Source organism: Quercus suber, unplaced genomic scaffold, assembly GCF_002906115.3.
Source record: "Quercus suber isolate HL8 unplaced genomic scaffold, Cork oak 2.0 scaffold_56, whole genome shotgun sequence".
NCBI classification, from domain to species: Eukaryota; Viridiplantae; Streptophyta; class Magnoliopsida; order Fagales; family Fagaceae; genus Quercus; species Quercus suber.
Window position 1 is genome coordinate 795731 of NW_027069521.1, and position 24763 is coordinate 820493.

The following is a 24763-nucleotide window of genomic DNA, read 5'->3' on the forward strand; positions in this document are numbered from 1 at the left end:
GAGATAATTTCTAAGATATAATCAGTAATCAGATACAACACAGACTAGGGCAGACTAGAATCAATTAAATTTCAAAAAGTTTTAGACATTAATAATGAAATTTTATATGTTTAAAAAGTATAATCTTTACTTATGGAGATTTAGCTTTTTTATCAAAAAAAATTAATTTCTATTAGTATATTATTTGGATTTGTATTCATTTTTATATTTTTATTCAGATCCAAACTCAGCCACAATTTAAAGTACCGGTCTGCATTTTTGGATTTAGGTATGTTATTAGAACTTGGCTGTCACTGTATCAGCATTCTGCACTTAGTCCAACCTGCGGACAGCCTATTCTATATGGAAAAACTAAATAAATAACTAAAGTAGGGGGAACCTAGACTTACATTTGTCAATTCAAAGTATGGTCTCAAAGCCTTCTCCATGCCTTTCTACATAAAAAGAGTCCTCTCAGGAATTTCTCCAGCAGTAAGCAAACAATGATTGCCCACTTGTTACATTGAACTCGAAAACCAATCAGTCACATGCTCCAACAATGGAGCACATGCTCTAAATTTAATATCTGCTACACTGCTAAAATAGCATAATACTGCCCTTATCAACATACACATGTGCCTAAGTAATTACAACCAGTCTTGAATTAGTTCATACAAGCAAGCAAGCTTTTATTACACATAGTCACTACTTAACACAGCACCAGAGCAGCTCATAGGCTCAGGCAGCACCAGATCAAAGCACACAGCACCACAGCAGTAGCTCTAGGATTTAGACAACACCAAATCACAGCACAAATATGAAACAAACATAATATGAGATTCCTACGAAGCATTAAGTTTTGGTATAAGTCAAGAATAAAATTCACCTACATTACATCAATACTTTTCTGCCTACCTCAAAACAAAATGATACCAAAGGAAACAATATGATAATGGTCTCATTGGTGTCACACTTACATAAAAAAAAAAATCCTATGATTATCACTAACAATTTCACTTCTTATCCAGATAGCTCATTTGCTCCATCAAGTAACACAAGGCTTTCCATGAAAGTTGTAGCTATACGTGGAGCATCTTGGAAACCAAGATCCTTCTCATGTAAAGTTTCAAGGTCAAGCGAAACAGTCACGTAGTACCTCCTTTCATCGTTGGACATAGGAATAACTCTCTTTAAAACTAGCAGTTCACCATGACTGGTGCAACCAAAGAAACTTACAGAGACAACATTTTCAAACCGGACAAAAAAAAGTTTGGTCCATGATTCATGTACACCATACTCCCCCATCACCCATACGAAGCATGAATGAGGTGTACGCGACCTCATAAAGTCATTGTATTCGCCCTCGTTGACGTGGTCGAATCTGAGGTGATCCAATGTAACGAAGGCCAGTTTCCCCTTGAACACCATCAGACAATTTGGTTTCGCCATTTGACCTTGTGGTATCAGTTGTTGCTGTACATCAGGGAGTGCTATCTCTTCAAATTTATCATTACTGACATCAAATGACAAAATCACATAATGACGTGCACCAACATATCCCAACCAATGCAAAGCCCCACTAACAAATGTAGCAGTCTGATCGCCGAAAGGAAAGATTGCAACTTTGTTTGTCAATGAGATTCCAACCTTTTTCCAAGAGTTTGAGCTTAATGTGTAAACCTCAGCCTCAAGCTCAAAACAGAGGAATTCGGATGAATACATTTGAGATATCTTCACAACCTTGTAGTCATTGGTCTCGGGCTGATAAGCAAACCCAGGAGAAACATAAATAGATTGGGTTATCAAAAAAGCAGGCAACCTCTTAAATTTTCTAATGCTAGGGTTCCACAAATATATAGAATCAGCATTAGTGGAAGCTCTTGCAAATGGATAGAGACACACCAGGCCATTGCATGAACTAGCTAAGTGGATTCTAGGAAAAGCAGAGGGAATTGGGTACTTGGAAATCCTGTTAAATGCGTGGTCGTAACTGCCGATAAAGCTTGGGATGGTGATGATAAAAGGAAAACCAAGAGCAATAGTAGGAGTTATGAGATAAGCTATGCTGTTGTTGTTGTTGTTGTTGTTGTTGTTGTTAAGATTAAGATTAAGGTGGGTGGAGATGAAACTAGGAGTGGTGATCGAGGAATCCCAGGTTTTTGAAACACACCTGAATCTTAGAACTGATTTTACAAGTAGCCTTACCAAGATGTTGAGTACGACGTCGTGTGGGAGATGGTCCTTCTTTTGTAGGAGGATCCCACGAGGATGAGGAGGTTCCCTTGTATGAGACATTGTTTGTTCGGCGGAAAGAGTAAAGACCACCGAAGATTGGAGTAAAGTTGTTGTTTGGAGAGAACTACAAAGGTTGGGAATTTGGATAGTTATTAGAGAGAACTAAAGGCTGCGGCAGTACGGGCATGTTTTAATGTTTAAAAGGGAGATTGGGATAGAGTTTTAAATGTTTAAAAATGTGGTAGAGATAATGCACTCATTTTTACCTTTTTTTTATTTTTTTATTTTTACAATAAATCCTATATTCCATAATTTTTTTATGAGAGTTGATAAGATTTTAAAATTTTAAATTTAAAATAAAAAGGATAAATTAGATTAGAGGAAAAAAGAAAAAGTTTAAAACTTAGGAATTTAAAAAAAAATAGTAAATAATTCTTTTAATTTGTTTGTGTTTTTAAATTTATGAAGGAATTATATTTTTTTCACTTATAGTTTGTCAAATTTGTTTATAGATAGTTTAAAAATTGACACTTAATCCACTTAAGGTTAGTTCTGTTTGTCTCATATTACCTACCTCTATTAAAAACTAAAAAATCAAATGAAAAGAAGATTTTGCAAAAATTAAAACCTAACATTTACATCTTCAACTTTTAGATCTTCTATTTTAACACATTAAAAATTGAAATTATGCGTTCCCTCACCTGTATGAGAGAACGGAAAAAAAAAAAAAAAAAAGTTAAGTTCACCAGATTTTACTCTAAGAAGCACCACGGCCTAAGCTAAATTCACAGAAAAAAAATGCATAATTTAGTTGATATTCATGAAGCATATCTTGCAATATGTTAAAACAAGTATCCTTAAAACAGTGGAAGACTTCCTATTGTGCAAAAGACCCTAAACAAAAACGTTTATTGTTACTCATAAAGTCGACAGATGGCTTGGACTAATGCAATCACTAAGGTCAGCTTCTTAATCAATTGCCAAACTTTTTCGTCAGAATAACATACAAGGACAATTTAACAGAGTTGTCATACTTTGAATCATCTTCTAATACAAAGGTTCTGCAATTTACCAAATGCTTGACAGTCTAAGGGATTTTATTAAAAAATAATTATAAAACCCAATCTATATTATTAGTTAGGCAACATTTCAAACATATTTGGTTTCTAACAATTCGAGTTCTCTGCACTCGATTTTGCCCAGTGAATTTGTACTTGGAAATCAAGTGTCTTACACTCGATTTCCATACTCACTTGGAAATCGAGTGTCTCCCACTCGATTTTCTTAGAGCAAAATTGAGTTCTCTAGACTCGATTTGTTAGAGATGAAATTTGTTTCAAATCTTGCCTAACTAATAATATAATTTGAGTTTTATAGTTATTTTTTAATAAAATCCCAGTCTGAGCGTTTAACTCTCGGTAGAATCTGCTTGCTTTGACAGTAGCAGTTGCAAAAACTTTCATGTCAGCAACCTGCACTCTTTGAGAGTTGAAAACACATAATTTCAATTTTTAATGTGTAAAATAAAAGATCTAAAAGTTGAAACTTTAATCTTAGAAGAAAAAAAAAAAAAAAGATACATGAGAAGAAAATGTAAACGTTCAATTTTAATTTTTACAAAACCAAACTTTTAGTTCTTCTTTTCCCTTGATTTTTTAGTTTTTTATGTTTTGAGAGGAGAGAGACATAAAAAGATAACAAAAATATAAATTTATCATATTTTTAACCGAGATGGATAACAGGAGACAAACAGAACTATCCTTAGGTGAATAAAGTGTCAATTTTTAAAACTACAAGTAGATAAAGTGTTTTTCGAGCAAACCATTGGTAAGCAAAATGTAATTTCTTATAAATTTAAAATTACTAAATTAAAAGATAGGAATATTTTAGAGAGTTTAAGATTTTTTATGAAAATATTTTAGTGCACAAAATAATGAAACCCAAATAAAAAATATAAATAGTATAGATGCGAAACTAAGATCTATAATTCAAGTAGGTCCTCGTATTATCCATTAGAGAAGGCCCAATAAGTATAATGTATGTCTGTCAAGTCTCACTCAGGTCTCAATGTATTCAACCCCTAAAAATATGGCCCACTTACCAACTCCCAAAAGAACTCCTGCGCTAATCTCAAGACTTGCATTGATCTCCTCTGGTTCATATCAGTTTGCAATTCATGGTGGTCCTTGGCTGTTCCATGTAGACCTTTTCTCTTAAGAATCCCCACATATAATTCTTTTTGTATTGTTTTTTTTTTTTTTTTTTTTTAGAATCATCAAAAGTACTTATTTATTTATTTAACATCATCAAAAGTATATTATGTAATATCATAGTAATATGAGTAATTCTACGGTATCTACTCCAAAAAAAAGGGGGGTACGGTATCCACTAGTAGGTAACCTGCTACACCAGGTTACTTTTTTCTCATATTTGACGATTCTATTCTTATATTGTACAGTTCTAATATCATATGTAACAGTTCTTTTCTCACATTTGGTGATTTCCCTACTTTTTTCTCACATTTGACGGTTCCATCCTCATATTGTGCGATTTCAATATCACATATGACAGTTCTTTTGTCACATTGAGTGGTTCCCTTACTTTTTTCTCACATTTAACGATTCCATCCTCACATTGTACAACTCCAACATCACATGCGATAGTTTTTTCTCACATTTGGTGGTTCCCTTACTTTTTTTCTCACATTTGACGATTTCATCATCACATTGTGCGATTCTAATATCACATATGACAGTTCTTTTGTCACATTGGGTGGTTCTCTTACTTTTTTCTCACACTTGACGGTTTCATCCTCACATTATGTAGTTCCAACATCACATATGACAATTCTTTTGTCACATTTTGTGGTTCCTTTACTTTTTTTTCACATTTGACATTTCCATCCTTACATTATGCGATTCTAACATCACATATGACAGTTCTTTTGTCACATTGGGTGGTTTCCTTATTTTTTTCTCACACTTGACAGTTTCATCCTTACATTGTGTAATTTCAATATCACATGTGACAATTTTTTCTCACATTTGGTGGTTTCCTTACTTTTTTCTCACATTTGACGATTCTATCCTCATATTGTGCGGTTCTAACATCACATACGACAATTCTTTTGTCACATTGGGTAGTTCCCTTACTTTTTTCTCACATTTAACGGTTCCATCCTCACATTGTGCAGCTCGAGCATCACATGTGATAGTTTTTTCTCACATTTGGTTGTTCCCTTACTTTTTTTTCTCACATTTGACGGTTTCATCCTCACATTGTGCGGTTCCAACATCACATATGATAGTTCTTTTGTCACATTGGGTGGTTCCCTTACTTTTTTCTCACACTTGACGATTCCATCCTCACATTGTGTAGTTCCAACATCGCATGTGACAGTTCTTTTGTCACATTTGATGGTTCCTTTACTTTTTTTTTCACATTTTACAATTTCATCCTTACATTGTGCAGTTCTAACATCACATATGACAGTTCTTTTGTCACATTGGGTGGTTCCCTTACTTTTTTCTCAGACTTGACAGTTTCATCCTTACATTGTGTAATTCCAACATCACATGTGACAGTTTTTTCTCACATTTGGTGGTTTCCTTACTTTTTTCTTACATTTGACGATTCCATCCTCATATTGTGTAGTTCCCATATCTCATGTGACAGTTTTTTTTGTCACATTTGGTGGTTCCCTTAATTTTTTTTCTCACATTTGATGGTTTCATTCTCAGATTGTGCAGTTTCAATATCACATATCACAATTCTTTTGTCACATTTGGTGGTTCCCTTACTTTTTTCTCACATTTGACAGTTCCATCCTCAACATCACATAACATCACATGTGACTTTTCTTTTGTAATATTTGGTAGTTTCCTTATTTTTTCTCTCACATTTAATGGTTCTTTCCTCACATTGTACTGTTCTAACATCACACGTGATAGTTCTTTAGTCACATTCGGTGGTTCTTTAGTCATCAATCAAGGCTACTACACCAGGTTTTATGTTTTTTAGGCATTTTCATTAGATTTGACTTTAATATTGTGAATTTTATCTAGGTTCATGTGATTTAGGAGATTGGAATCTCAGAAATTGAAATTTAATTGTTTTTTGATTATTTGGGGGGATTGGAATCCTAATTTTTATTTAAATTTTTGTTTAATTGATATTTTCAATTTCGTAATTGAATGTTTTGTATCAAGGATAGAGATTTTTGAGATTGGAATCCTAATGTGCGACATTCATTATTTGTGTTGAGAGTTAGATACTAATGTGAAATATTTATTCACATTCACAAAACTTAATGATAGGTATCCTATGCTTTCTTTCTTTGTGAAAAAATTCAAACCCATTCCATGTGTTTGTCTCATGTTTTTGTTTTGTGCAAGGTTGCTAAGGCAACATTGTATAAGTAGTAGCTTAAATTCTTATTTCATTGTTAGAATTTTTTTTCCCATTTGCTTTGATGGTAGAAAATAAACAAAGATTAATTAATAATTCATATTCAATAGTTTTCCATGTATCATCACATTCTTATTTCATATTTGTACTTTTGTCACATTCAATGTTTCTCATTTTTTTTACTCACATTTGACAATTCCATCGTCACATTAAACCATACCAATATTACATATGGGCGTAGTCAACCCAACCCCACCAAATTACCTAGTAATCGATGAATATATATATGTATATATATATATAACAAAAATACTCCTAAAATCTCTAAAATTTTTGAAATACCCTTAAATATACTAAAATTACCAAAACGCATCCTAACACTTTAAAATTACCAAAATAACCCCAAAACTCTCAAAAATTATTGGAATATCCTAAAAACCTAAAAAATGACCAAAATGACCCTAAAACGTAAAAAATGACTTAAATACCCTATAAACCTAAAAAATAATTGAAATACCCTTAGATACTAAAAAAAATGTCCTAAATGACCATAAAACCAAAAAATTTACTGAAATGACCTTGTAACTTGAAAAGTGACAGTAATGCCCTTAGAACTTAAAAAACGACAATAATGGACCTTAAATCTAAAAAAATGACCGAAATACTCGTAGAACCTTAAAAATGACCCTGAAACCTTGAATAAATTTCAAAAATACCCTTGAAACCTATAAAATGACCAAAATACCTCATAAAACTTGAAAATGACTAAAATACCCTTGGAACCCTTAACAATTACCGGAATACACTTAGAACCTTAAAAATGATCAAAATACCTTTAGAACCCAAAAAAAATGATCAAAATACCCTTAGGACCTAAAAAATGACCGAATTACCCTAAAATCACACCAACATCACATATGACTATACTATTGTCACATTTGATGATTCCCCTATGTTTTGGTCACATTGAATGGTTCCACATTAAATTGGCAGTACTAATATCACATGATAGTACCATTACCACATTTGGTAGTCCCCTTTTTTTTTGTCACATTAGATAGTACTAACATCACAATGGTTAGTACCAATGTCATATTTGGTAGTTCATTTATTTATTTTTAGTCACATTGGATGGTACCAACACGATACTCTCTCTCTCTCTCTCTCTCTCTCTCTCTCATATGTCCTTCTAGCCATCTTTGCATTTGAGATATTTTACAATTTTTTGAAGAAATTAAATTTCATATTTTGATAATATATATATATATATATATTGGATTTTATAAAGAGTCTAAGTATGTCCATCACTCTTACACATCTCTCTCTCTCTCTCTCTCTCTCTCTCTCTCTCTCTCTCATATGTCCTTCTAGCCATCTTTGCATTTGAGATATTTTACAATTTTTTGAAGAAATTAAATTTCATATTTTGATAATATATATATATTGGATTATATAAAGAGTCTAAGTATGTCCATCACTCTTACACTCTCTATCTCTCCAAGTAACTCTTTGGAATTGTTGGCTATTCATCAATTTTAATAAAACCCATGACAATGATTTTATATAAGTTCAAATATCACCATTAATATCTCAGAGTCAGAGAAATGTTTTAGATTATTTATTTTTTTATAATGAAATTAAAAGGCAAATGGATCAAAGTACATCATTCTATGCCAGAATAGAAAAAATCCTTTAGCAAACACGAGAGATTAAATCAAAATGATATAGAAGATAATTCATGACCTCGCACAACTTGTGTGCTCAACGCGCTTTGATGACCATTTGAATTAATCTATGTATGGCAAATCGAAAACTTGATCTACAAGTGGTCATTGGAATCCATTATTTCAATTTTGCATAAAGTTGCAGTTTTTCTAAGGGGAACACATAGGCCATGTCCCTTTTTTTTTTCTTTTTTTTCTTTTTTTTTTTAAGAATCCAGGCTGAGAGGCCCTTGTTTTATTCATTGATGAAATAAATTACAAAGCATCTCTAAAATAGAGGAGCTATATCATTAGGAATAGACTCAAACCAAACCTGTAGCTCATTGCCTAACTTAGCACATTTGGCAAGAAAATGGGCAACGGAGTTGCCTAAGCGTTGGACATGGGTAAAGTTACAGACCCGAAAACCAGAAGCAATAAAAAAAACATCTTGGATAACATGGCCATACTCTAGATGAGAGACATCCTTGGCCAACAACAATTTGATAATTATTGATGGGACTGATGAAATCATGCATAGACAAGGAAAACTGGTCCGACGAGACAGATTTACACTGATGAATTACCAGTTCACTGACGAGGATTAAGCACCTCATTTAATGCCGCCAATAAACGCCCTGGATGGTTACAAAACCAGTTGTACAAACCGTTGGGATAAAATTAAAAGCAACATGATGAGTCCAGAAAACATTACTCAGAGAGGTGTTAAGAACCACCTTAATTGCCCAACGGCTAGAGACTCCAACGACATATATAAAGCCCCCCACATGGCCAAGAGAGAGGTATGTGCACATTGAGATAGTTACTGTAAAATTTCTCGGATACACTACATTGCTCTTTCTTAAATAATTTCCAATACTGACTTTGGCATCGGAGACGTTGTGGCAGGCACCACACCGGTGACCACATTCAAGTGTACATACTTGCAGGAGGTCGGAGATCATTTCTGTCTACACGCATTGGCTGACGAATTCACACTTCATCAGTTTGGCGCCGTCTGTGGGAATTTGACATTTTCATGTTCAATATAGAAAACTAGTCTCACATGGAGTCTAATCCGGATTCCGCAGCCTTAGCTCAACAAGTTCAAGCCCTCGCAGCCACCGTTGAAGAACTGACCAGACAAAATCAGGAGCTGAAACTACGACTTCAACAAGAAGAGAATTGATCTAAAGGGAACCAAAACGATGAGGGAGACAGCCACAGAAGAAGTGACCATCAAAGGCCCGCTACTCCAACCGAGCACAACTCGGACCTTCTCCAGGAGATAAGGCAGGAGATGGACGAACTCAGAAACGCCATCAAGGAGAAAACAGATCGAATGGTTAGGGCAACAGATTCGCCGTTCACCCCAGCAGTACTTGAGTGCCTAGTACCATCGAAATTTCGGCTGCCCCAGCTTAAACCATTCGATGGGATAAAGGACCCTCAGGATCATCTGAATACTTTTAAGACGACCCTAGGGCTCTAGCAGCCCCCAGACGAGATACTGTGTCACTCCTTCCCCACCACCCTCAAAGGAGCTGCAAGGGAATGGTTCACGAAGCTGCCAATGTCATCCATAGACAACTTCGAGTAGCTGAGTAGTGCCTTCTTACGTCACTTTATTGGAGGACAGCTTCCTAAGAGAACCACGAATCATTTACTTACCATCAGGCAGGGAGAAAAGGAAACTCTAAGGTCATACGTGAAACGCTTTACTCGCGAAACACTGGAAGTGGACGATGCAGATGATAAGGTGCAACTGACGACTTTCAAGGCAGAGTTGAGATCCAGAGAGCTTGTTTCGTCACTGGCAAAGAATCCCCCAAAAACAATGGCCGAAATGCTCCTGAAAGCACAGAAGTACATGAACGCCGAAGACGCATTAGCAGCCATCAGGGATGAAGGGAAACCTAGAGACAAAGAAGAAAGGAAAGATGACGATCGTAGAGGGTAAAAACGAGAGCGCACAAATCGTCGGACCAGTGACGGAATCAGAAGGAAGGATGACAAAGGGCCACAAGCGGTAAAATTTACCCCTCTCATTATGCCAGTTGATAAAATCTTAATGGAGATTAAGGACGAGCATTACATTAAGTGGCCACGACCATTGCACTCATCCTCTAACATCCGTGATAAGAATAAATACTGCCGATTTCACAAGGACCACGGCCATTACACTGAAGATTGTCGAGACCTCAAAGAACAGATTGAGGAGTTAACACAAAAAGGAAAGCTACAGAAGTTTGTCAAGAAAGGGGAACACAGTAGATTCCGAGATGGAAACAAGGGTCTGCGCTAGTCCACCTCCGGGGGAAATAACCATCAGTACCAGCCTCTTCAAAATGTGATAAGGGAAATACAGATGATCATAGGAGGACCCATGGTAGGTGGGTCATTCAAGTCCTTCAAGAAAGCATATCAACGACAGGTGAACAACATCCACATGACACCCCCGTTGAAATAGAGACAAACCGATTAAGACGTGATTTCAATGAAGGAGATGCTAGGGGAGTGAAATAACCTCACAATGACCCCCTGGTCATAACACTTACAATAGAAGGGTTCAACACAAAGAGGATCCTCATGGACAATGGAAGCTCTACTAACATCATTTACTTCCCTGCGTTCCAACAGCTGAAACTGGATCCAAAAAGATTGCGTCCATTTGACTCCCCCCTTGTCAGCTTCAGTGGAGACAGGGTAAACCCCAAGGGCATAGTGACGTTAACGGTGACAGTGGGAACCTACCCGAAGCAGTTGACTTGTGATCTGGACTTCTTGGTGGTGGATTGTCCCTCGACTTACAATGTAATCATTGGAAGACCAGCGCTCAACAAGTGGAAATCATCCACGTCAACCTACTGCCTAAAGATAAAATTCCCAACGGAGAATGGGGTAGGAGAAGTCAAAGGAGATCAAGTTTTAGCTCGGGAGTGTTACCAGGTCGTCGTGGGTGCAAAGGAGAACCATACATGGACGATCGAAGAAAAGGAGAAAGAAAAAATGAAGGCCTTGGGGACAGTAGAATTATCCGATGAAGAACTAAACAAGATGACCAGGATAGGGATGACTTTAAGTCCTGAGATGAGGACAAAACTGGTTCAATTTCTTAAAGAAAACTTAGACGTCTTTGGTTAGAGCCATGATGACATGCCAGGCATATCCCCAGAAGTCATCCAACACAGGCTGAATGTAGACCCGGAAAGGAAGCCCGTCAAACAGAGACAAAGAGTTTTCGCACCAGAAAGGGATCAAGCGGTTACTGACGAAGTTAATAAGCTCTTGGCTGCCGGCTTTATCCGCGAAGTATATTACCCAGACTGGCTCGCAAATGTCGTCCTGGTGAAAAAAGCAAATGGGAAATGGAGAATGTGCATAGACTTCACAAACCTGAACAAAGCATGCCCGAAGGACAGCTTCTCCCTCCCGAGAATAGACCAGTTAGTAGACTTCACAGCCGGGCACAAGCTTCTGACGTTCATGGACGCTTTCTCTAGATACAACCAGATAAAAATGGCAGAGCAAGATCAGGAGAAAACAGCCTTCATCACAAGCCAAGGACTCTATTGCTATAAGGTAATGCCCTTCGGGCTGAAGAATGCCAGCACCACTTATCAAAGATTGGTAAATAGAATGTTCAGCAAACAGATAGGCAGAAACATGGAAGTATACGTAGACGACATGCTCGTTAAGAGCAAAGAGGAACTCACCCATCTGGACGACCTTAAAGAGACATTTGCTACTTTCAAGCAATATCATATGAAGCTGAACCCCAGTAAATGTGTCTTTGGCGTAGCCTTAGGGAAATTCCTAGGATTTATGGTGTCCCAAAGGGGAATTGAGGCGAATCCAGAGAAGGTACAAGCAATAATCAATATGACCTCGCTCAAGACCGTCAAGGACGTCCAGAAGCTAACAGGAAGGATTGCAGCCCTCAATAGGTTTGTCTCTAGAGCGACGGACAAATGCCTACCCTTCTTCAAGACATTGAGACAGACTTTTGCTTGGACTGACGAGTGTGAGGCTGCATTCTAGGAACTCAAACGTTACTTAAGCAATCCACCCCTTCTAAGCCCGTCAAAAGAAGGAGAGAACTTGTACTTGCACCTGGTAGTGTCAGATACAGCCGTCAGTGGAGCCTTGATCCGAGAAGAGCACGTGAAGCCACTCCCCCGTCTATTACATCAACCAAGCCTTTTAGGGAGTTGAGTCCAGGTATCCTCAGATTGAAAAGATCACGTTCACGCTGATAATAGCTTCACGAAAACTCAGGCAGTACTTCCAAGCGCATCCTATCTTGGTAATGACGGACCAACCAATCAAGAAGTCCATGAGTAAGCCCGAAGCGGCAGGGAGAATGGTCCAGTGGGCGATCGAGCTCAGTCAGTTTGATATTGAATACCACCCCAGGACAGCCATAAAAGCACAAGCTTTGGTAGATTTCATTGCGGAATTCACCCACCTGGACAAGGACGGTTTAACCATTGAATACCAGCAATAGACAATACAGACCGACGGCTCGTCAGCCCATAAGAGAGGGGGAGTAGGGGTAGTCATAATCACCCCCAACGGAGAAAAGCTAAAATATGGGGTTCAGTTGAAATTCCCAGCAACTAATAATGAGGCCGAATATGAAGGGATTCTGACGGGGTTAAGGCTTGGAAGAGAGTTTGGAATTAAGAACCTGGTGATCCAGAGTGATTCAAAGCTAGTAATCAGGCAAGCCAGGGGAGAATACGAAGCCAAAGAAGAAAGGATGCAGAGGTACCTCAGATTGACAAAGAATCTAGCTCAAGAGTTCGAAAAGGTGGAGTTCGTGCAGATCCCCAGAAGCCAGAACGTGATGGTAGATGAAGTCTCAAAAATAGCCTCGTCAGATGAAAGAGCGATGGAAGAAGGCCTGATGATAGAAGTTCAGAAGAACCCTAGTATTAAAGAGGTTCCAACATTTGCAATCCAGAGCTCAAACAGCTGGATGACACCTATTCTGTCATTCCTTCAGGAAGAGCATCTCCCACAGAACAAAGAAGAAGCGAAGAAGATCAGAAAGAGGGCAGCCAGATTCATAATCCTCAATGACGTCTTATACAAAAGAGGCTTCTCCATGCCTTACCTAAGGTGTGTCGACGAGAAAGAAGCAACGTACATCCTGAGGGAAATCCATAAAGGTGTTTGCAAGGACCATGCTGGTCCCAAATCCCTCGCAAGAAAAATAATTTGAACAGGCTATTTTTGGCCCACTATGCAGGTGGGCGCGGCAGAGTTCGTCAAGAGATGTGACAAGTGCCAACGGTTCAGGAATGTTCAGCGACTTCCAGCAGAGAAATTGACGACGATTTCATCTCCATGGCCATTCACACAGTGGGAAATCGACATCGTCGGCCCGCTGCCCCAGGGCAAAGGTCAGGTAAAATTCTTACTAGTTGCTATTGATTATTTTACAAAGTGGGTTGAAGTAGAGGCGCTGGCGACCATAACCGAAGCCAGAATCCAGAGCTTTGTATGGAAGAACATCATTTGCAGGTTTGGGATTCCAAGAACGATCATATCAGATAATGGACGACAATTCGATAGCCAAGGCTTCAAGGAATTTTGCTCGGGCCTAAGCATCAAGAATCAATTCTCGTCCCCAGGTCATCCACAAGCGAATGGACAAACAGAGGTGACGAATCGGACGTTGCTCAAGATTATCAAAACAAAGCTAGACGATGTGAAGGGTGCCTGGCCAGAAGAATTGCCCAATGTGTTGTGGGCCTATAGAACAACAGCGAGAACACCAACAAGAGAGACGCCCTATAGACTTACCTATGGCACTGTAGCGGTGATCCCGGTTGAGGTGGGAATAACCAACATCAAGTGGGAGGCATTCATTGAAGAAGTCAATGACGATCAATTGCGACTCAACCTGGACTTCCTAGACGAAGTAAGAGATAAAGCTTGTAGCAGAATGACGGAATATCAGCAAAAGATGACTAACTACTACAACAAGAAAGTGAAGCTTAGACAACTTGACGTCGGTGACCTCGTCCTTCGTAAAGTAACCCCGGCTACCAGGAATTCCACTTAAGGGAAACTCGGCCCCACATGGGAAGGACCCTACCGGGTTGTCCACTACTCTAGGAAAGACAGCTATTATCTAGAAACCATAAACGGGCAAAGACTCCCTAGGCCGTGGAACATAGAACACTTGAAGAAGTACCATCAATAAGCGCAATTGCAAAATGTATTCATTATTCATTATTGGAATTAATAAATAAGTTATTCAGCTGACGTTTCTCTACAAGCAGGTGTATGTGATACAAGTCATAGTAAAAAAATGACTAAGTAGCAAGATTTTGCTCTGACAGATGTAAGCTACTGACGATGACAAGATCCTTGAAAAAATGTGTAAGTCACAGTAAAAAATGACTAAGTAGCAAGATTCCGCTCTGATGGATGTAAGCTACTGACGATGACAAGATCCTTGAAAAAAGGTGTAAGTCATAAGAGTCTAAAATAACTAAGTAGCAAGATTCTGCTCTGACAGATGTAAGCTACTGACGATGACAAGATCCTTGAAAGAAGGTGTAAGTCATAAGAGTCTAAAATAGCTAAGTAGCAAGATTCCGCTCTGACGGATGTAAGCTACTGGCGATGACAAAATGTGTAAGTCAAAAAGAATGAAAAATGACCAAGTAACCAGAACCCGCTCCGACGAAAACATGCTATTGACGCATATCATAGCTACTAACGCATATCATTCCAAAAAGGATGTATCTCATAGAAACAAAAATGCCAGTAGAAAGAAGAAGATGCAAGGGCCTCGTCAAACACATCACATGAGCAGTTAAAGCATGCAAATTACAAACGCAGGTAAATACAAAAAGTAAGTTAAAACCAAAAGCAAACAAGAAAATTACCATTGTTTCCACAAACCCATAAACGCTGGGTTAAAACAGTGTTCCCAAAATAAAAGATGTTTCAAAAATAGATTTACAAAAAAGGCCACAATGGGCAATGATCAATAAAACAAAATAAATATTTTTGGTAAAAACACAAGTAGTAGGTTCAGGCTTTAGGAGCTGGAGGGGCGTCAACAGCAGCGGCATCGTCAACCGAAACATTTTCTGGACCTTCATCGGCAGGAACTGCGAACTGAGCAGCTTCGTCAACAACCATCTCCCTGTCCACTTCTTCCAAGTCCAGGTTTTCAATATCAACTCCAGCCGGATGTTTGACCATGTACCTTCAGAGGAGCTCAAATCCTTTAAAATACCAACTGAAGATTACTGTATTGTACTCGTTAATGGTTTGGAAGGCCTCAACTGATCTAGCTGCGATTGTCCTCAACGATTCCTTGGCATTCTGAAGTTGCTCGTCCTTTTCCAAGTTTAGCTGATGCTCCACTCTAAGGTCGTCACCCACGACCTTGGCCTTCTCTTTCAAAGTAGTAGCTTCATCCATTGAGTCAATAAGACTCTTCTTCTGCTTTGAGTTTTCGCCTTCCAAAGCTTGCACCCTGGACGAGAGAGATGCCAGCTTAGCCTTTTGGGTAAGATATTCAGAGGTAAGATGCAAACCTTCTCCCAAAGCTTGAAAATAAGTGCCAAGTCCAAGTCGTCAGTAATAATAAAAAAAAAAAAAAGAAAAAAAAAAAGAAGGGAGTTAGGAAGGATTGCTCATGAAGGAAGTAAAAACGCCTCAACTGAACGAGCCTATGGACATGGCCACCAGCAACTACATTAAAAGGAACCCCAGAAAGAGCTTTTAGGTCGTCAGCCGTGACGATGCTGTGAGCCCTTTCAACAGCCAGCTTCTCATCCCCCCAAATTGTCGAATGACGAGAATCCCCCTTCTCCTTCTCCTTCTCCGTTAGGCGTGGCCTTTTAGAGACAGGCATAGGAAGCTCCTTCACCGAAGTAGATGGAGAAGCAGTCCTCGTCGTTTCAGTCCCGGAGATGAGGGGAGTGACGGAGGCTGGCGTGGTGGCAGATGGACCCCTTTCGGTCACACGCACCGTCTTTCGCCCAATGTTTGACAAGGGCTCATCCTTCTTTGCCCTCATCTTCGCGTACATGTCCTTATTAAATTTTGACGTCATTTCTGTCAAATAGAAGATCATGAGTCATGAATAAAAAAAAAAAAAAAACTGATACTGATGAAGCTGAAACTTACTCTTTTTTCCTTCTATATCGAGGTTCTGCAGGACGAAGGCAGAAGGATTAGGCCCGAGGCAATAAAACGAAAGAGTCCTGGGATCAACGAGATCGTCCCAACTCTCGATTGTTTGCACGTACTCAATAGCCCTCTGCACCCGTTCCCTGTACCTGCTCTTAAGCTTTAGTCGTCTCTTGACTAGAAAAAAAAAAAAAAAGGAAAAAAAAAACAGAGAGAGAGATAAGAAGAAGAGTTTAGCAACCATAGTTGTAAGCACAACAGAATTCAAGAGACAAAGAAGAAATATTGACGCACCTAAAGTCGGGGTTTCCCACCGACGACGTAACCTTGGGAGATCACCCTACAACTTGCCCGAGGGTGTCTCAAAATCGTCCCCAGACACAAAAAAGAACCTGGATTTCCAGTACCTGAAAGAGGACGGCAACCCCTTGACGATCCTAGTCTTTCTTTCCCTAGGCACCAACTCATAGTACCCATGCTCTTTAAAGGCTTTCAGATGGTAAAGGTAAACAAGCTCGTCAACCCTGAGCATGTCCCCGTCATTGGCAGCCAACCAAATCCCCATACAACTTACCAGAATCCTCCACGAGTTAGGCATGAGCTGCCCGAGAGCGATACCAAAACGGTCCAAAAGCTCCATGAGGAAAGGATGGACTGGGAACCTCAACCCACAGACGAAGGCAGATTCGTAGAATTATACCTCCCCGAGGAAGAAGTGGCAAGCCCGATCTGCCTCACCAAGCAGACGAACCCTAACCCGATCTGGGAACTGAAATCTATCCCTAAATCTACCCAAAGTATCTGCGTCCAATCCACACTCCTTCTCCAGAGCATAAAAAGCCCTAACCTCCCTAGGATTAGAAAGGGTTGTATCCTCTTCCACTGGGTTACTGCTAGACGATAACCCAGTCTTGAGCTCACTAGATCTGACTTCTGACATCGTCCTACCCTCTTTTACTAAATTCTCAAACCAATTGACTGATTGACGCAACAGAGGCAGCAGATCAGCCACTACAACAACCAAACTACTACCCTCGTGAATGAAATTTTTAAGATATGGAAAGTTTCCTAACGCCCCCCCTAGTCGAGCAAAAAGAAACGAAATCGAAGGGCAGCCTAATCTAACCTCAGAGCTATTGAACATAGAAAACTAGAAAACACGAAAAGTAAAGGAAATTTGGGTACCCCAAAGCCAAAAGGAAGCCAAACAAAAGGAAGGAAAACAGCAAGGAAAAAATGGAAAATCAGAAAATTTCTAGGTGTATATAGGCAAAGTAAATAGAAGCAGAAGGAAGAACTTACCTTGAAAACTGCTACATTGCACACCAGTCGGAGGAGAGATCGCAGAAAGAAAGGGTGAAGAAGAAGAGGGTCAGAGCAATGATTAAAATATTTTTTAAAACCAAGGATTGGGAAGCTAAAAAACCAGCGGGAAAATCAATGAGACCCATCATATGGAGCATTAACTCCCCCAATCAAAATATGCCACGTAGGCTATAACTCAAAAGACACCGCCGCAATGCATTTAATACGGCTCAAGAACCCAACTGCTTACAATTCCGAAACTTTTCACCTTCCCTGGTCAACAGGACATGTCATGACGACCACAGAATCCGGGGGCAACTGATGGGACTGACGAAATCATGCATAGACGAGGAAAACTGGTCCGACAAGACGGATTTACACTGATGAGTCACCAGTTCACTGATGAGGATTAAGCACCTCATTCAATGCCGCCAATAAATGCCCTGGACGGTTACAAAACCAGTTGTACAGACCATTGGGATAAAATTAAAAGCAACATGATGAGGCCAGAAAATGTTACTCAGAGGGGTGTTAAGAACCACCTTAATTGCCCAACGGCTAGAGACTCCAACAACATATATAAAGCCCCCCACATGGCCAAGAGAGAGGTATGTGCACATTGAGATAGTTACTGTAAAATTTCTCGGATACACTACATTGCTCTTTCTTAAATAATTTCCAATACTGACTTTGGCATCGGAGACGTTGTGGCAGGCACCACAACGGTGACCATATTCGAGGGTACATACTTGCAGGAGGCCGAACATCATTTCTGTCTACACGCATTGGCTGACGAATTCACACTTCATCAATTGTCACCATTAAATTTACAATTCGGACAACAAGCATACTTAACCACACCTCTAAACAATAGGTTATGTAGAGTTGGTAAAGCCTCACTACCTGCTCTCCAAATTAGGTGCTTCACCTTGTAAGGAGCTTGTAGATGCCATATCCCCTTCCATAACTGTGTACTCCTTTCCCCTGATGAGCAACTTGGCATCGAATTTCTGTCATTCATTGCTAGCAGTTTATAGGCTGACCGAGTGGTGTATTTGCCATGGTTTAAGGGTAACTACACCTGTTTGTCCTGTGATTCATAAACACTAGGAGGTATCCCTTTTTAATCTTTGCTTCATGAGGCAGAAAATTATTGTCAATTAACTCTACCTTCCACTCAAGCTTGTCATGTCTTTAAAAGTGATAAAATCAAAGCTAAAATAAAAATTGACCACATGAGACTTTGAAATGTTGTTCAATGTTTTAATTGTTGAACAACTACAATTAAATAACAAGACATGAAATAGCTAAAACTAGCAATATTTTGAATAACTGATTAAAAGTACTCAACATCCTTGGACTGCATTGTCTTTTCTCTTAAAAAGAATTTTATAAACACAAAGATAACTTGATTATCTCTCCCTCTTATCTATTTTTGCTCTAGTGCACTATCTGCATCTCTACGGTAAGGGGGGAAAAAGAAGAAACAAGTAAAAACAACCAAATTTGTGAAGAAATAAAACCATAATCAAAATCTATCAAACTAATTCTTCTTATTTATTCTTGAGCTGTTATTTGCTACTCCTTGGAAACCCTAAATAACATGATAATGATTCCAAATTAACTACAAGGCTTTTTCATTTTCTCTGCTTTTAAACCCTTGTGTATTTTTAACAGTTGGGGTTTCTGAGGAGTATCATGTAACAACTCAAGAATAAATGAGGCTAAAAAGCAAACAAAGAATAAGGAACAAGTACTCAGTCAAGCACAAAATGAGGCCGAAAAGGAAACAAAGAATAAATTATTCATATTGATAAGCTGAGTTATCTTGATAGGAAAAATGAAATGGTTATATATAAGCTGAGTTATTAAAATTAGATATTATTTTAAAAAACATGTTATAAGTGTTTGAACCCATTTACAGAAGCCATACACAGAGTAAGCAAATAATTAAACTTATTTAATAAACCCATCAATAAAGGATTAGTCTCTGGTTACACCACTGGATTAGGAGTAGGTTCTTAGTAATAACTTATAAATGGGGTAGATTTTTTATCAAGGAACTTAGTTCATTCCAATTAGGATAGTTTCAAATTTAACCCGCCAAAACAAAGCTATTGAATGGTATGTTTCACAAGGTTTTCAGTTCAATCCCGTTAGGATAGTTTCAAAAGCAAATGAATGGTAATGGCTCTAAATACAACTGCAAGAGTCATCCCTCTACTCCCTCGCAACTTTCCCTGCTCCTTGACTCAAGCTAAGGCATACTTTACAGCTAGCATTTTAGTAGATAATTAGAAATCCCTCCATTTCTCAATATCAAGATAGATAAACAAGTTCATTATCTATTGCATTTCACAAATCAACCCCTAAAGGTCTTCTATCACTATTGCTTAATTAATATAACTTTAAAAAAAAAAAAAAAAAGAACACACACACACTCACATTTTTTCCTAGTGAAATTAGCACAGTTCCATAGATAAATGTCATCCAAATACCCCCAACAAACCACATGGTTAGGTAGGATGAAATATAAGAAAAACTAGTTTTCTATATGAAAAATGAAACAAAAAGGAAAAGGGCCAAACCATAAGTGAAGAACAGCTCTTTATGTAGTCTCACTTTACCTTAAACCCCAATATTCACCGCTAGTGATTCATTTCTTAACTCAATATCGATCAAATGGGCATCTAATAATCCACAATTCAAAGCCAGCAAATTATTGCTATTTACTCGTGCAAACAAAAGGGATAACCAAATTCTAGAGACAAAAACAAAACAAAACAATTTTTCAACTTGAATTAAGATAAGGAAAAACAAAACATACCCAGAATTGAAAAAGCTAAAAATACCCAAAAATTTAGAGTCAAAACGAGAAAAAAAAAAAAAAAAAAAAAAGAGAGACCCAATATCGAACACAAATTGATAAGACTAAAAAAATATTAAGAGTAAAGAGAATTGAAGAAATCTCACAGGTCGATGATAGAGATCCATTTGAGAGTGGAGTAGACTAAAATCTAGGTCATCAGGTTTGAAGGAGTTATTGACGAAGCACACGACCCGAGAGAATGAGTCCCTCTCTCTCTTGGGCCATTGGCAGTGGAAGCCAAGCATTGCAGAGATGCATCATTTAGTATTTTGAAGTAAAAGAATGAATGCCACTAGGTTTTCAGTTTGAGAGAGAAGACGCGAGAGAGAGAACACTAGTTTTTGTCTATGTATTCTTGCTTTTATATATTACCTACTTAACTGGTAACTGGTTTTTCATTCAAACTAAATAAATGGTCAGGATTCAAACATGTAAAATCTATGCCTAAGATTAAAGAGAGTATCATACCCTCCTAAAAAACAGGGAGTACGATAGAATGACCCTAGTAATATATAAGACTAGCGTCATCACACACGCTCCGCTCGTGCGATGAGGCATCTTTTTTTATTTTTTATTAGTGTTATAATTTTTCATTTATTTCAATTTGAGATTTACGTTTATTTTTCCACAAAAATTGCATGTTTAGAACCACTAATATGGCCAAAAATATCATAAGGCTAGCTCTAAAAAATGAAAATCAAAATAGCATTGAAATATAATTAGATTTTTTTTTTTTTTTGATGTGATATGGAGCAGTTTTTTTTTTTTTTTTTTTTTTTTTTTTTTAATAGAAGTTGGGATGGCTTTTTTAGGAGAAGGTGGGGATTGCGGAGAGTTTTTATTTTTTCATTTTTTTTGTTATTAATTTTTATCAATTTACGGTTTTAACCCTATTTCTTATTTTTTAGGAATAATGATAAGTTAATTAAATTAGGGGTATTTTTGTAAGTCAAAAAGGCAATAACTAACTTTCTGAATCCTCTTAATATATAGAAATATATAGAGATTAACACATTTTGAAGCGGTAGGGGAATTAAATTTACAAAGAAAATTAACAGATTCTTAAGTTAATTGTGAATCAAGGCTCATTTGTAGAGTAGATGTCTCCAGTCTTTAATACCATCCATTAGTTTGCATTATCTATTGTCGCACAAATCGAACCATCTCGGATTGCTTTTGATACAATACTCTTAACATCAGCAACATGGTTTTGCAGAGTGCAGTCTCAGGCTCTCAGCTTCTTTGCAACATCAGCTAAAGAGATACAGGAATAAGATAAACTGATGTTGCATAGCCCAGTCCTTATGACATTTTGTTGTAGCCTAACAATCAAATTATGGGTCCACTTTGAATTGAAAGTACTTGAAAACTTCTTAGCAACATGCCTGAGGAGCTCCAGATCACCAATCTGTACCAACTAAACTTGATAAAAATACATCATCTTTGTTAATATCATATCAGCAGCAAAAGCTCATGAACCTAACTAGAGAGTTGAACCCTAAGAGGCCATATTTCAGGCCTAACAAAGTTGACTGCCAAGTGTCATGCTAGTACTTATCAAAGAAAATTAACAAGAAAAAAAATTGTAATCACTAATCTCAATTTAGCCTCATTTTGCATGGCATGTGATCTACAATTATAATATATCTTACTTTCTTAACTAAGAACATAAAAGAGTATCCTTAGAATATATATATATATTTTCTTTTTCTTAAGGTGTTGCTTTTAAAGCTAAGAAAAGGCGATCATAAAAGTACAATTTCTTTAACCCTGTTCTCTACTATGCTATCAATGGGTACTAATTAAAAAAACCTATGCCATTAAAGGGTTGGAATATGAGTTTGATTTTGAATCAGCTAAACATTATCATAAAAAATAATATATGATGATTTGAATTCAAATGCTCCCTTTTGTCCTATATTAGTTTTCCATCTTCATAAACTCAACTTTTAAGGTATCATCATTTATTGTTTTATGTATTTCACATCAAAGTATAAATTTTCAAAAATAATCCTAAAAACATTGTGAACTTTCCAAAAAGACAGAACCTTTGTAGGTAAATTTGAAAAGCTATATTATTTTATAAACTCATTTTAGAATGTGGACATCTTTTGTGGGACATCTCCCAAAGAAAATTGGAGGGAGTATAATTTTAAGATTTACATGTACTTAGATTCAATACAGACTAAAATAGACAAGAATCTCTCTGAGAGAGAGAGAGAGAGAATATATATATATATAAGTTGAAATAGCATTTATGGTCTATTTGGATTGAGGGGGAGTAGAATATAGTAGATTTGGACAAAAATTAGTCTATTTTTAGCAAATTCTACTCTAATCTCCTCCACTCCCCCTCCATTCCCCCTCATCCAAATGGGCTCTTATTATTGCTACATTCCAGTTTAGCCACAGTAGCGGTCATGCCATCTTTATAAAAAAAAATGACATATTTTCTTAAAATATTAGTATTATCTAAAGATGACTTTACACATTCTAAAGTAATAATTAAATACATGTAACTTACCAACTATAATAAAATATTAATATTTAAATATCTAAAGATGACTTTACACATTCTAAAATAATAATTAAATACATATAACTTCCCATAGAAGCACAAGTCAAGTCGATCTTATGGCTATGATGGAGATATAGTGGATAAGCTACAACCAGATGTGGCGAAGCCGACAGCAATAATGCCTGTTAGGAAGGTTTGGCAACCCCCACCACAATCAATGTACAAACAAAACGTTGATGCAGCTATTTCTACTTATCTGAATTGCTCTGGATTTGGTGCAACTATCCGGAATGACAGAGGAGAGGTGATGGCTACTATGTCGGTTAAAGGGCTGCTTGTAACCCAAAATGAGGAAGCTGAGGCATTAGCTTGTACAAAGGCACTGGAATTCTCCATTGATGCTAGCTTCTCGGAGTTGATCATTGAAGGTGACAACGCTAATGTTATGAGGGTTGTTTGCACATCGCTTCCGAACCACTCTTTGCTGGGCCACATTATCAAAGATGTAAAATGTCTTATGAGCGGTTTGCAAATATGTATCCATCAACAGTATTAGGAGGGAAGGAAATAAGGTAGCACATGTCCTCGCTAGATATGTTAAGAATACTCTTGATGATATATATTGGTTGAAAGACTCTCCAACACCAGCTATGGATGCTTTGTATCAGGACCTTATTAATATTTATGAATGAAAGTATGATGGTTTGGCATTCAAAAAAAAAAGTGTAGTCATAAAATACATTATTTATAAACAATAATAAAAAACCAAAATAAAAAAGTAGGAATTCTTCACTGGACATACCATCCTTTTTTTTTTGTTAACTCTTCCCGTAGGCATTTTATCAAACATGTGACATAGAACTACAAATGGTGGGATTATCTTCAGCATACCACTTTGTTGATAGTAATCCATAGTAAAAGAGACATGGTAGAAATAGAAATACCACTTAACACTCCAATATATATATATATATATATATACACACACACTACTACTATTACTACTATTTAAGGGCTTTCTCTGTTTCAGATCCTTATTTTTTTTTTTTTTTGCTCAAAAATCTTCCTACATCCATATATGTTTGAATAGAGATAAAATTAAATGACAATCCGGTAAAAATATAATTCTAACTTTTGCTAAAACATTGCCTAAAAAATAGGATCACCCTTCTGTTGATTTTCAAATTACTTTATCCACTTATAAATTAGATTATCAAAATAAAAATTATATATAAAAAATAATTACATTAGTTTTTTTTTTTTGGCTATAAATTGGTTTCCTTTCTTCTAAATTCTAATCTCATTTTTTTTTCTTGGTTTTTTTTTATGTTTTCAATTCTCTTTTTCTAAAATTTTGAATTATTAAAAAAATGTGATTTTTAATGTACTCCTATTTTTTTTCTTTTTAATGATTTATTTATTTATTTATGTTGGTGTTTAAATTGTTTTGTCTTCACATCTGTTTGTAGTGCCCTTTTTTATTATTTTAATGAATGTATTTTCTATGTCCAAAATAAAAATCACTATGCATGTGGTTTAATTGGATAAAAGAGAGAAATGTTTCAAATTGAGATGAAAGGAAAA

At 37.1% G+C, this 24763-nt stretch overlaps 1 protein-coding gene and 1 pseudogene across 1 annotated transcript; both read right to left on the reverse strand.

Annotated features, from left to right (window-relative positions):
- LOC112004013 (probable 26S proteasome non-ATPase regulatory subunit 3) overlaps window positions 1-24763 on the reverse strand; it is a 31191-nt pseudogene that overhangs the window by 1214 nt on the left and 5214 nt on the right.
- LOC111994553 (F-box/kelch-repeat protein At3g06240-like) lies at window positions 843-2314 on the reverse strand. The gene has a single exon (XM_065772330.1). The coding sequence runs from the start codon at window positions 2272-2274 to the stop codon at window positions 1000-1002; it is 1275 nt and encodes a 424-aa protein (XP_065628402.1). The 5' UTR covers window positions 2275-2314; the 3' UTR covers window positions 843-999.

Coding starts and splice junctions, on each gene's coding strand:
- LOC111994553 (XM_065772330.1), bottom strand. CDS start 2,274: ATGTCTCATACAAGGGAACCTCCTCATCCTCGTGGGATCCTCCTACAA.